Below are 15,390 nucleotides of genomic sequence, written 5' to 3'. Positions count from 1 at the left end.
AACAACATCTGCATATAGCCTCATTTGTCTTCTGATATAATCCAATAAGTCGTTTATACATATTGCAAATAATTAATAAGGGAACAGAAACACAAGAAGGTAAGCTGCTATGAACTCAATAGCGAATGCATTATTTTATCTAATGCAGACACAAAGCCAACATCCACCACAGTAGTAAAACTTTAAACTCTAACTAGCTTAACAGATGAGGAAGAGTTTGAAAAAAACTATGATGAGATAAACAAATTATTCAAGTAGTGAAAATTTAATTGTGATGAAGGAATGGAATTCAGTAGTAGGCCTAGATAAAGGAGGAGAAGGAAAAATATTGGAACATGGACTGGGGAAATGAATGAAAGAGGAAGCCACCTGGTAGACTTTTACATAGAGCATAATTTAATCATTGCTGACACTTACTTTAAGAAACATGTAAGAAGTTTGTATATGTGTAGGATCTCTGGAGCCATTGGAAGTTTCAGACTGACTGCATAATGATAAGACAGAGATTTTGAGACTAGATTTTAAACTATAAGACATAAATTAAAAATCCGTAAGTAGTGGAGGAATATGTAACAGAAAACAATATTCACACAGGCTTTCAAGTTCTTACTCTTTTTCAAGTAAAAGTACACTAATTCACACAAACAGTTATGGCCACATGAGTGTGTGTTTGAGTGTCTGTGTGCTTGTGTGTGGATTGTGTGTAATTTAGCTAGAAAAAGAGCAAGAGCTCAAAAGTTAGTGTGACTGCTGTTATCTGTGATATGTTTTTACACTGCACACATCAGACTGCTATAAGTGAATGGTTGTCTTTCCCTTATTTTACATACTATTCCTTCCATTATTGTTATAGGTAGTTCAGAGTTTCACAAGGTGCATTAGGCATCAATTAACTGAAACAGGGGGAAAATACAATAGAAGATGAATGGGTTGCCCCGAGAAATGAAATAATGAAGGCATGAAGGCAGCTGAGGATCACATAGATAAAAAGACAAGGCCTACTATAATCTTTGGATAACACAAGAGGTATTCAGTTTATCTCATGAAAGGATAAAATGTAAAAGTATAACAAATAAAACAAGTTAAAGGTAATACAGATGTACAAAATGAGATTGAATGAAAGTTCAGAATGGCTAAGCAGGAATGGCTAGAGGACAGAGCAGAGCTGTAGAAGCATGCATAAATAGGGGAAAGACACATATAGAAGAATTGAAGAGTCCTTGGGGGAAAAGAGAAGCACCTGTATGAATAGGAAGATCTTAGGTATGAAACCAGTGCTAATCAAAGAAGGGAAGAGAGAAAGACAGGAGGAATACATATAACAGCTGCACAAGAGAAATGACCTTGAAGGGAATGTTCTGAAACTGGAAGAGAACGTAGATGAAAATGAGATGAGTGATATGATAATGTGAGAAGAAAGTGACAGAGCACTGAAAGACCCAAGTCAAAATGAAGCCCCCACAGCAAACAACATTATCTCAGAATTATTGAGATCCTAAGGAGAAACAGCTATGGCAAAACTATTCCAGTGTAGGAGCACACAAGGCAATACTGATCCAGTGACTTATTTTAGGAAACAGTTTGATGAAAGGCAATCCTATGTTTACAGCATTTGTAGGTTTAGAGAAAGCTTTGAGACTGTTGAGTGGAATTCATTTTATGAAATTCTGTAGAGAACAGGGCTAAAATACAGGGAACAAAAGGTTATTTACAATTTGTACAGAAACCAGACAACAGTTACAAGAGTCGATAGACATGAGAGAGAAGCTGTAGCTGAGAAGGGATATGTGGTTGTAATGTACCCAATGTTATTCAATCTGTACACTGAGTAAGTACTAAAGGAAACCAAGGACATATTTAGAAAAGAAATTAAATTTCAGAGAGAAGTAATAAAAACATTGAGGTTACACCGTGATATTGAAATTCTGTCAGAGACAGGAAAGGACCTACAAGAACATTTGAACAGAATGCATAATCTCTTCGAAAGAGGTTATCAGACAAACATCAATAAATATAATGCAAGGGTAGTGGAAAGTAGTCTTATGATATCAGGCAATGCTGAGAGAATTCAGTTAAGAAATAACACACTGAAAGTAGTAGATGAGGTCTGTTACTTGATCATAAAAAAAACTGATGATGGCAGAAGTTGAGAGGTTATAAATTGTAAACAGGCTATAACAAGAAAAGCATTTCTGAAAAGAAGTGTTCGTTATCAACTAATATAAATTTTCTGAAGGTATTTGTCTGGAGTGTAGCCTTTCGTGGAAGAGGGATCCGAGATGATAAGAAGTACTGACAGCCGACAGAATGCTTTCAAAATGTGGTGCTACAGAGGATTGCTAAAGGTTAGATGGGTGGATTGGATAACTGAGAAGGAGGTACTGAATCAAATTGGGAAGAAAATAAATTTATTCCACAACTTGACTTAAAGAAAGGATCATTTGATAGGGTGCATCCTGAAGCATCAACAAATCATTAATTTGGTAATGGAGGGGAAGTGAGTGGCATAATAGTTGTAAAGGGAGATCATGGCATACATACAGTAAGTAGGTTCAAACAAATGTAGGTTGCTGTTCTTACTCAGATGATGAGACCTGCATGAAACATATTAGTGTGGAGAGCTTCATCAGACCCATCTTTTGACTGAAGATGCAACAACAACACTGTCTTCTATTTGTTATTAGTTCTTCAATCCAATGACAAAGCTGGTATGTCATTATGTGCTGTAGTATTTTGTTCATTATGTGACAGTGCAGAACTGCACTGAACAGCTTCCACAAAATGAAGAAACATGCTCTCAACCTGTGCATCACTATCTGCTGACCTCTGGGTCTCATGGATGAACAGAGTTACTTTCACTTGATCATCCTTTGCAGGGTCCATGTTGATTCCTGTGGAAAAGATTTTTAGTCACTATATGATCATAATATGTGTGCAAAAAATGTGTTCCAAAATTCTATAACAGACTGACAGTAACAATATAGATCTAGTATTGCCTGCTTCTGTTTGAAATCCTTCTTGAAAATGAAGATAACCTGCTTATTTTTCTACTCACTTGGAATACTTAATTCTTCTTCTGATCTATGGCAGACTGCTGCTCTGAATAAGCAAGTTCTTTTGCAGAGCCCATGTGGACTAGTATTGGTATCCCACAAGTCCACATTGACTGATTTCAGTTGGTTTTCTACTAAGCACTCACTTATTCATGTGGTGATTGAAGGCATGAACCACAAGATGATCTTCGACAGTGAAACAGCTATGGCAACCGAGTGATTGGACAGGTGGCTTTGATTCATTTGCTGGCTTAAAGTAAGATCAAAACTTCTTTGGATTTTTCTGTCAGATCAGTAGATAGAATTTTACTTTCTAATTCATTAAATGCTTCATGTAAGTCCCTCTCCTGATGCTGTTTTCTGATTTGTTAAGCTTTTTTGTCCATGAAGCTTTAGCTATGTTTAAATCTGTGGTGATGTTCTCTTAGTTTCTGGAATAGCTGTATAATATGGCTGTTGTACCATGACAGGTTATTCCCATCACTCATAGCTTTCTTTGTCACATGTTGGTTATAAACCTTAAAGATACTGTGTATGCAGTGTTCAGAAAAAAAGAGAAAGTATGAGCATGTGGATTTTGAGGTGGATGAAACAAGCCTGAAGAAGTGATATTCTTCCCTCCCTGAAATGAAATGTTATTTATTAGGTTTTTACCAAGACAAATAACTTGTTTGTCCTGGACACATTCTTCCAGAAGAAAACAAATAGACAATGAACTTTGCAAGGAACTAATGGAACTAAAAATTAAGTTGATTGTCTTTTACTAAACATTGAAGAAATCTGTACAGTAAGTGACTGTCCTGAACAACATTTTTTTTTTTTTTTTTTTTTTTTTTTTTGATAGTTGTCATATACTCATAAGATACTGAGTAAAAGTAGATACAAACTTAGAAGATACAAACTTAGAAAGAAACAGGTGCTCTGGGTAGGAAGTCAGAAATGTAGATCGTAAATGAGAGCAAGAGCTTAGAAAACGAAAATTATGCAGACATAGACAAAAGGGACAATTACATAAGAAAGTAATTTACACAAACAGGAAAAGATGTTGCAGTTTGCAGAAAGTGAAGAAAATACATCAAATTAAACTAGAAAACTGCTACACAGAAGTCCTAGGCCTGACTGTGAATGTGATGGACATGCTGATATTGAAAGAGAGACAGTTGAAGGTGGTAGAAGTATTAACAGAAAAGTACACTGGATAGAAATCACAGTTCATCAATTAAGACAACAGATGGCACAATAGTTGAGCAACAAAGAGAGATTTTACAAGCATTCTAAGATTTCTTCAGAGGTCCATGTAATTCAATAAATGAATCATACAATACTTTCATCTCAGAAGTGCTGCCAGAAGTGATGTATAAACCCATTTGTCACATGACTGATGGAATGTTTACTGTAAATGATGATGTTTCAATAGAAATAGTTAAAGCTGGACCCAAAGTAATACAAAAGGAACCTTCAAAATTGCATACAGAATGTTTACAGAGGAAGACAGTTCCCAAAAGTGTAACAATGCAGTCAATCTACAAAGGAGATTTGTTATGTAATACTTGAGTGACCCACAGTAGAATAATGTTCAAGTTGGTGGGACCTATACCAGACAGGACTAATACAGAATATTGAATGTACAGTTTACAAAGAAGGGTAACGTAAATGGTCACAAGTTTGTATGTGTCAAGGAGAGTGTCTTGGAAATGCTGAAAAACTGAAACTGGTGAACTGATGGACACTTAAGACAGACACTAACTACCCTGCAAAAGACTATTTACAAATTTAATAGGAACACTATTCAGCAAAGAATTTAAGAGTGTATTGCAGCCTGCTACATACTGCTTATTTAGAAATGATGTTTTGTCTTCCTGTATAGCTATCATTTTTAGTATGTCACCTCATCTTCCAGTAAGCACATGCTCATATTCTTCCTCACATGGTATCATTTAGAAAATATAATTGTAACACTAATAGTTAACCACTTGCTCATGTACAAAAATACTTTTGAGAACAATTGAGGCAACACTGTAGGTGTTAAATGGATGTCATCTTTTCATGTGTCTATTCTGTAAAGGTATAGTTCAACATTATAGTAACGATAGTTACCCCTAAGTCCTTTGTTTCTAATTTTCTATAATTTTTTATGTTCTAGGACTTTTCCATAAAGCAATAGCGATGAGTTCAGCCATTAATGCACAAGCTGACATCAGTGTATCTGGGGACATGGATCTAGCAAAGAGGCAGGCTGCTGCTCTCAATTGCCCATCTGAAACGTCCAAGCAAATATATGAGTGCTTAATGAAGTTACCTGCACAAACAATTTCATCTTCTCTCAATAAACTGGGAGTAAGTACAAATGCCAGCACTGTTTTTAAAACATTGTATGTATTGAATGTTGCACAATCTGAGGTTAAATTATGGTATATCTCACACATGAACAAGATATTAATTAATTTAGATATTTTATAGAATTTAAAGACAAATACACCTCTTCTCACATGAATCATAAATACCATAATTCGTGATGGAGATAAGACTTCATGTCTGTTTCACTGAAAGAGTAATGATGGAAAACAACAAAAAATATATCACCTTATATGTATTGATAGTTACCAAACATATGCCATTAGAACGGAAAAATTAAATGGAATAAATAGGGCTTTCAGTTAAGGTGCCAGAGTTTGCAGCGAATAATATACTCATGCCTCGTGGGGTCTGTAATTATGAAGATGTAGGATTGTGATGGAGATGGTTACAAAATAGTCTTCTGCACTTTTGCATTTGAACATCTTAGAAAAGTATGAAGAATGCTGCCTTAACAGCCCTGTTTAGTTTGATTCCTTAATTAACATAAGTGGAGTGGCACAAGAGGTAGACAAGATGGGTTTAATTGCTCACTTGACAATTTATTTCTGCCTTTACCACATATTTGATTGTATGGGGGATCAGGCAGGCTCACAAAATGTAGGTGTCACTATTTATTGCAACATTATGTGTGCTTCAATAAATTATCTGTAAACTTAAATAGTAAGTTGTCCAGGACCTGCTAAAGTATTGCTCTGGATATCAAATTATCCTACTTATGGACTAATGAATCATTATCATCATCACTAGACATTCTGTATTTGCCACTGAGTAAAGGCCTCCTTTTGATTTTTCCATGGATTACTACCTTCAGCTACATACACTCATGTTGCTCCTGAATGTTTCTGAGGGCCTGTACAGTAACAAACAATGGGTGAAAGGGGAACAGTTTTTCAATTTCTTCATCTACATTTGAGCTTACAGTATTGAAGAAATCTGACTTGCTACTTGAGGTAGAAGAGGAAGAGTCTCATCCAGCTGTAGGTCACAGTAAGTTGCAACATATTTCTTGCAAAGAAACTAAGTGTAGCTTGCTACCAAAAGGGAGCAAGAAGAAAAGAGTCTTGTTGCTAGGTAGTAGCCATGGGAGGAGCGTATACCAGACTGTACAGGACAATTTAGGAACAGGGTACCAGGCCACAAGTATTGTGAAGCCAAGTGCTAGCCTTAGCAGGTGACATAGGACAATAGGGAATTGATGCAAAGATTTTGGCAAAGATGATCAGGTTATTGTAGTAGGTGGAGCAGTGAATATCCTGGCCAAGGACAGTAACTACAGCATTAGGGGTGACCTGGATGAAATAGGAGTAGCAAACGCATTCACAAATGGGGATTTTGAGAAGGTACTACAGTGACATGACCAGCCCTGGGTTAACACTGCTGTGAGCCATATGAACACGAAGTTGTGCAGGCTGCTGCTGACTAAAATGAAATCTCATATGAGTGGGGAGTGCACTGCCTGTTTCTGCAATTGGGAGGTGGGGATGTGCTTGACATGGCCTACACTTGAGTAGGAGATGGAAAGATACATTGGCTGAGATTTTACAGAAAATGTTACCCCACCCCCGTATCATCACAAAAGCAAGACGCCTGTGGTTACTGATGTCAGAGAGGTACCTTTTTAGGTTAGAATCAGGGATTGGGCATCCTCTTTTGAAAGAAGTCAAAATAACAGAAAGAGTCCCAAAAATCCTTAAGAATGCACAGAAAACTAAGGGTAGGTTATTTCATCAAAATACTGAAGGACTAAGTAATAAAATAGAAGAGCTCCTTGTCTGTTTATAAAATTTAGAGAGCTCTGAAAAAATAGATACCATGTGCCCATCTGGGCAACACATAACCACAGGGTTAGATAAGTGACATATAAAAGATTACACTCTAGCAGCTAACTCATGCAGAACTAATATGGGAAAAGGAGGAGTCATTACATACATTAAAACAGAACACAAGTTCAAAACCATTAAGACCAGTAGATTTTGTAGTGGTCAGGACACAGAAGCGTGTGTGTGTGAATTAATACTGAAAAATAGTTCACTTTTAATTGTAAGTGTATATAGATCCCCAATGGGAAATTTCAAACTGCTTATGAGAAACTGGATTCCTTACTGTGCTACACATGAGACAGCAGGAAGCAGTTAATAATAGCCTGTGGTGACTTCAGTGTAGATTTTCTAAAAGATTGTGATGGCAAAAATGATTTGGAAACCTTATTTAGATTGTACAATTTGGTCTGAGTAATTAACTTTCCAACGCAAGTGAGTAAAGACAGTAGGACACTAACTGACAATCTTTTCTTTGCTGAAGCCCAAAACAAGAAAATAACTGTTTGCCCAGTAACAAATGCTCTCTGTGACCATGATACACAGTTGGGATAAATAACATCATGTCTTATGGAATGGATACCCTTCAGCAGAAATCAGTTAGAATAATTAATAACTCCAGAACAGCTGTTTTTAAGAATAGTTTACAAGAGATGGTCTGGAATGAAATTTATAATGAAGCAAAGGCTAACATAAAATTTAATCTGTTCCATGATAAATTCATATCATTATCAGAAAATAACTGTCCACTTAAGCTAATCATTGAAGGACATTAAACAGTCATGTAAAAAGTTATGGGTCACAAGTTGGATTAAATTATATTTTGAAAGGAAAAGGGAAATTTATCTGTTGGCAAGAACAAGTAGAGATCCTGCAGTAGTTGCACTGTACAGTAACTGCTTAAAATTAGGAAAAAAAGTTATTAAAAACCGAGGAACATACACATAATATTAGAAATCAAAAATTCTGACAACAGACTTAAGACTATATGTAATGTACTGAAACAAGAGACAGGCCAACCAGCCACAGAACAGGATAACATCACTATGCAACTGAATGGAAGGGCTATAAGTGACAAGGCATTGGTAGCAAATGTACAAGGTGACTCAAAAAGGACTTCACAAATTTGGGATGATACAGAAATTTATTGAGTTAACTTACAGACATCATTTTTTAGTAAACACCCTCAACTTTCACATAAAAGTGTCAAATGTCATATTGGTTCAATGTTACTACCAATTGTGATGTGGCAAACATAAACCGGTAATCACTTTCTTCCCACAATTGTTGCAGCAAATCAGGCGTAACTTGTGCAACGGCATTGTAGATTTGATTTTTCATGTTGGCTAAATTGTTTGGTAGGGGATTAACATACACAGTCTTTAAAGAAACTGCAGAGAAAGATATGCAGTGGTATCAAGTCTCAGGAGAGAGGTGGCCATGTGAATGGAGAATTTACCAACCTGGTGATTTATCATGCTGCAGTGAACAACCTATCTAAACAAAGATTCAGAGCCAAGAGTAAATTACAGGCCTGCTTGGAGGTTCATAATGGTATTTAGTGCAAAATTTATGCCAAACAGTTGTTGCAGAGTCCGTTTCATGAAACCAAAACACACAGTGAGAATGGCCTGCACCAGTGAAAGAAGTCATTTTAACTGTGCACTATACTGCCACTCCTGGTTGTGGAATGGTGTTCTGATGCATTATACAAATCAAACTTAATATTGTTTGCTAAAAAATGACGCATCTGCCTGTTCTGTAAATTATCTCAATAAATTTTCATATCATTCCAAAGTTGTAAAGTCCTTTTTGATGACGCACACTGTATTTCAAAATCATTTTTCAAATATATTAGAAGGTATAAGGCTAACAGTTCATGAGAAAAATTACAGCAGTATATTTGAAAAGCAACTCTCATAAAATTCAGTCACATGAGCATACAATCAAATTCTCCTTCTGAAGTTAAGAAAATTATATATTCTCTAGGAAATGATAGTTCATCTGGTTTTGATGGCATTTCCAGTGGTGTTCTAAAGGTCTGTCTTATTTGAAATCTGCAGTGCATTGCTAACTCAAGGCAATTTTCCAGAGAGACTAAAATATGCGCTTGTCAAACTGTCCTTTAAGAAAGTTGATAGGAGAGATGTCAATAACTGGTGACCCGTTTCACAGCTGACATCATTTTCCAAACCTTTTGTGACAAGCAGAATTGTATCTCACCTGAGCCACATAATATCCTCAGCAAAGCATATTATCAATTTCAGAAGAGTTGCTCTACTGAGAATTTCATTTACATGTTCACTCACCAAATTTTTCAAGCATTAAATAAAAAAATAGCAATGGTTGGCATTTTCTGTGACCTATCTGAGGCATTTAACTGTCTGAGTCAAAGTATTTTCCTAGGTAAACTGAAGTTTTATGGGATTAGTGGTATAGCACATCAATGGATAACGTCATATCTAAACAAAGGAATGCAGAAAGCTGTACTTAGAAATTCAAACAACATAGACCAGGAATGTCATTCAGACTGAAGAGAACCAGTTAAGGCTCTTTCTTCGGTCCATTATTGTTCCTCATATATGTAAATAACATATCTAATTTACAACAAGCAGAATTAGTTCTTTTTGCAGACAACAATAATATTTTAATCAATCCAAGCATACATACAGAAACAGAAGAAATGTCAAAATATCTTCTTAAAAGTATCATTGACTGGTTTTCTGCAAATGATCTCAGTATCAGTTTTAAAATGACACAACATATTCAGTGCTGTACATCTAGGGGTACTACACCAACGATAAGTGTAACAGATGGTGAGGAAATAATAAATAATGTAGAAAAATCAATATTCTAAAATAATTACATGTCCATATTGACGAGAATTTGAAGTGCAAAAAGAACATTTTGAAACTTCTAAAACAACATAGTTAACCACTTTTGCACTTGAAATAATTACAAATATTGGAGAGAAATAAATCAGTAAGTTGATATATTTTGCACATTTTCTTTCAATAATGTCATATGGAATAAGGCTCTTGGGCAGCTCATCTTTAACAAATCAAACAATGGAAGATACAGGATGGAATGCAACAATATTATGAGAAGGAAAGCTGATACTCACCATATAGTGGAGATGCTGAGCCATAGATAGGCACAACAAAAAGACTGACAAACAAGCCTTTAGCCAGCAAGGCCTTCATCAAAAATAGATGACAAACACACGCACACACACACACACACACACACACACACACACACACACACACACACACACACACACACACACACACGCGCGCGTGACTGCAGTCTCTGGCAACTGAAGCCACACAGTGTGACTTCAGTTGCCAGAGACTGCAGTCATGTGTGTGTGAGTTAGAGAGAGAGAGAGAGAGAGAGAGAGAGAGAGAGAGAGAGAGAGAGTCATCTAATTTTGATGAAGGCCTTGCTAGCAGAAAGCTTATTTGCGAGTCATTATGTTGTGCCTATCTGCAACTCAGAATCTCTGCTAGATGGTGAATAGCAACTTTCATTTTCATAATCTTATCTTTAAGAAAGAAAGCTTTGCTCAAAAATGTGCTGTAAGAATAATTATGCTGCTCACCCACAATCATCTTGTAGACATCTGTTTAAGGAGCTGGGCGTTCTGACTACTGCTTCACAGTATATTTATTCCCTCATGAAGTTTGTTGTAAACAATTCACTACAGTTTAAAAGGAACAATGAGGTACATAATTACAACACCAGAAGGAATAATGACTTTCATTATTCCACATTAAGGGTCCACAATGCTGCAACAAAAATTTTTGATCACTTACCCAGTGATATGAAATGTCTGACAGACAGCAAAGTAAAACTTGATATCAAACTGAGAAAGTTTCTCCTGGACAACTTCTTCTTTGCATAGAAGAATTTCTATTATTGTAGTGTATAAAAGGCAGAGATAAGAATTGCTGGTATCTGTATATTAAAAAAAAAAAAAAATCACCGCATAGTCTTATTACAAACTAATTTGTGATATGAGGGTACAATGACTTGTTCCCAATCATTATAATTCATGGTGCAAATGATCCATAAAACTAACTACCTACCTAACTTGCATTGTATTACTGTCACCGTGATCTTTTTTGTCTTTTGGCATCCAGTAAACAGCTTCCTCTCAAAATCTGCCATCCATTCACCTCACTACTTGTCTTGCACACATCAGTTTCATATTCATTACAGCCCTAATCATGAATTAAACTTCAATGTGATCCCTGTTCCATTCACTTGTTTCCCTATCTCTCCTAGTCATTCTCAACATTCAAGTCTTCATTGCTTGCTGAATAACCCAAGGTTCACTGCTGTATGTCAAAACTGGTCATATACACTGATTGAAAAATTTCCTTTCTAGGCATATTAGCAGCTTGGTTTTGGAAACTCTGTTTAGTTCATCAGAAGAACTGTTGAATATTTGTACATTTCTGCTTACAATATTTATTTTACTGTTAACCAGTCATTGTTTTTAACTGCCCTAAATACAAAGTTTCAACTCCTTCATTTACTTAGCTATGAATTTATACATTTTTCTTTTTAGGTAAAAACAGAACCTATATGTTCACTATGTTGTCCATCTGTTTGTATGGTTGTTTGTCTGGCTGTTAGGAGCAATTTTTATCAGGAGGGGGTACAAATACCAAGGTGAAATTTATGTCTCATACTAAGATCTATGATCCCTTGGCAGTGTAAAACATTTAAGATTCTAAGTCAGTGCAGTCAAAAGATATGCCCATTAATGTCACAAATTTTGGGACTCAAAAACACTCTTGTCGAAACCCTAAGGTTAATTCCCATTGACCTAGAATCATGAAGTTTGGCAAGAAGCACAGTTTCACATTATAAGTAGGCCTAAGGGAAAACATCTGAAAATTGTTAAACTGTAATTGTTGTTGTTGTTGTTGTGGTCTACAGTCCTGAGATGGTTTGATGCAGCTCTCCATGCTACTGTATCCTGTGCAAGCTTCATCTCCCACTACCTACTGCAGCCTAAATCCTTCTGAATCTGCTTAGTGTATTCATCTCTTGGTCTCCCTCTATGATTTTTACCCTCCACCCTGCCCTCCAGTACTAAATTGGTGATCCCTTGATGCCTCAGAACATGTCCTACCAACTGATCCCTTCTTCTAGTCAAGTTGTGCCACAAACTCCTCTTCTCCCCAATTCTATTCAATACCTCCTCATTAGTTATGTGATCTACCCATCTAATCTTCAGCATTCTTCTGTAGCACCACATTTCGAAAGCTTCTATTCTCTTCTTGTCTAAACTATTTATCGTCCATGTTTCACTTCCACACATAGCTACACTCCATACAAATACTTTCGGAACTGACTTCCTGACACTTAAATCAATACTCGATGTTAACAAATTTCTCTTCTTAAATTGTAATTATATCTCATAAAAAATATCTTTTTGCCATTAGAACTTACACTGCATTCATCATCTGCCAAATGCATAATAGAAAAATATTACTGCATGCAAACACAAAAACTATAGTTGTAGTCATCTTTTAGTAAGTAAATAAAAAAAAACATTTTATCAAATCTTCTCTCCCTACACTCGTAACTGAAGTCCCCTGCTCACTTCTTTTAGTATATCAGTATCCAGTCTCAGGAAGTACTTTAGAGATTTTGATATGGTCTTGGAATTCCCTTAACGACTATCTTGCCAGTATCGATGTTGATAATGGGCAAAATTTGTCAAGATTCTCAGTTTCTCAGGTGGATGACTATCTATATAAATCATTAAGTTTGTACAGAACTTTCGGTGCATGAGTCTTACTCACACTTGGCCAGTTTATTCATTATTAGCTGAATAGTAATTTAGTCTTATTGTAATTGATTTTCAGGCCTACTTTCAAAGTTATTCTAAAAAGTTTTCCAGAATTTAAGTACATCTGCTCTGGATGCAAACACTTCAATGTCATAAACATAACCAAAGTTGTTCAGATATGACCCATTAACACATTTTACTCCATTGATTTCCCAGTTTAAGAACTTGAAAGCTTCTCCTAGAACTACTGAGAATCGTTGTAGAAACAAAAAAATATCCTTGCCTAACTCGTCTTTCAATTCTAAATTTCTAACTATTAAAGAACCCAAATCAAAGCTTTAATATTATTGACCTATGTGTTCTTCTGTTACTTACACAGCTTACATCAGTGGCATAATTATCAAAGGGTAATAGTGCTGATTTTGTTGAAACTGAGCCAAAGGCTTGTCTTCTGCCACAGAAACTATGTAAACAAATTTGTAAGTTCTTTTTTCATTACTTGAAATACCACAATGTACAAGCATCTTTCTTTTCTTTATAACTAAAATTGTTTTATTAACCTTATTTGGCATTAATAATTAAATTTCATTTTTTATATTATAACTCTCTGGATTTCTAATTCAGCTTTTGCTCTATACAAACTTTTAAAGAAACCTACATATGCTTGCACAGTTTTCTCTCTGGTGTTGGTTATTGTGCCATCCGAAATCTTAACCCAATATAAATTCTTCTCTCTACAGTACTTTTATTATTTCAATTGTGCCTCTTATCAAACTTTTGCTATACCTTCTCACAAAATCTTGAAGACATATTTCAACAGTTTTGTTTTGTTCAACATATTCAGTTATTTCCTATTACCATATATTTGAAAATCTTGCCATCTCATTACCAGTTATGTTGCTCCATTTATTTTTTTTATTTTCTGTTCATCTCTTAATACCTGCAATGTATTTTAAATCCAAATATTTAACGGTTATTGATAATATAATGTAAATGGATAAAAAAATTCTACTCATCAAGCCACTGCTTGGTGAACAGATTTTTTATCTAACCATTCACCATAATATCTTTTGCTATTTCCACAAGTTCCTCTGTTAAATAAGTGCCCATTTTATTTATATGTATGTTGTTGTGGTCTTCAATCCAAAGACCTGTTTGATGCGACTCTCTGTCCTAGTCAGTTTTGTGCTAGCCTCTTCATCTCTCATAACTACACTCTACACCCATCTTATCATATTTAAGCCTTTGTCTCCTTCTAGGGCTTTTGCCGTCCCCCTCCCCCCCCCCCTCCCTTCCCCCATCTTCGTTTCATTGCCAAATTGACAATTTGTTGATGCCTTGGGATGTGTCCTATTAACTGATCCCTTCTTTTTGTCAAGTTGTGCCATACATTTCTTTTCTCACCAATTCAGTTCAGTACCTCCTAATTTTTTATTTGATCTACCCAATTAATCTTAAGCATTCTTCTATAGCACCATATTTTTGAAGCTTCTGTTGTCTTCTTGTCTCAGTTGCTATCATCCACATTTCACTTCTATACAGGGTGACACTCCAGACAAATATCTTCAAAAATACTTCGTACTTCTTAAATTAGTTTTAGATGCCAGTTTGCATTTTATATCTTCCCTACTTCAGCCATCATCAGTTATTTTGCTAGCCAAATAGCAAAATTCTTCAACTGCTTTTAGCATCTCATTTTCTAATGTATATCCTCAGCATTACCTGGTTTAATTTGACTGCATTCCATTACCTTTTATTTACTTTCAGTGAGGCTCATCTTATAACCTCTTTTCAAAACACTATCTATTCCATTCAGCTGCACTTGCAAGTCCATAGCCGTCTTTTACAAAGTAACATATCATCACCAAACCTCACAGTTTTTATTTCTTTTCTCTAAACTTCAATTCCCTTTCCAGATTTCTCCTAGGTTTCCTTCACAGGTTGCTTGCTCAATGTGCAACTGAATAATATTGGGAATAGGCTGCAACCTTGGTTCACTCCCTTCTCAGCTATGGCATCCCTTTCATGTCCTTCAACTCTTACGACAGTGGTCTGTTTTCTGTACATGTTCTAAATAAACCTTCAGTCCATGTATTTTGTCTCCACTAACTTCAAAATTTCAAAGACTATAGTCCAGTCAACATTGCCAAAAGCTTTGTCTAAATCTGTAACAGCTATAACATCAAGTTTGCTGTTATTCAGTCTATCTTCTTAGATAAGTTGTAGGATCAGTATATCCTCCCATGTTCCTACATTTCCCCAGAACCTAGACTGGTCTTCCCTAACAACAACCTCTACCAGTTTTTATGTTCTTCTGTAAATAATAGATTCAATATTTTGCTGGAATCACTTA

General features: G+C 35.7%; 1 protein-coding gene across 1 annotated transcript in view; it reads left to right on the top strand.

Moving 5' to 3' along the window:
- The window catches only part of LOC126249177 (esterase E4-like), a 280,540-nt gene that overhangs the window by 161,577 nt on the left and 103,573 nt on the right, over window positions 1–15,390 (top strand). The window contains exon 6 of the mRNA XM_049950835.1: window positions 5,197–5,390. Within this exon, the coding sequence (XP_049806792.1) occupies window positions 5,197–5,390 (194 nt within the window). The remainder of the gene's footprint in view (window positions 1–5,196; window positions 5,391–15,390) is intronic.

This window comes from Schistocerca nitens, chromosome 1 (genome assembly GCF_023898315.1).
Source record: "Schistocerca nitens isolate TAMUIC-IGC-003100 chromosome 1, iqSchNite1.1, whole genome shotgun sequence".
NCBI classification, from domain to species: domain Eukaryota; kingdom Metazoa; phylum Arthropoda; class Insecta; order Orthoptera; family Acrididae; genus Schistocerca; species Schistocerca nitens.
This window is presented reverse-complemented; position numbering and strand designations above follow the sequence as displayed.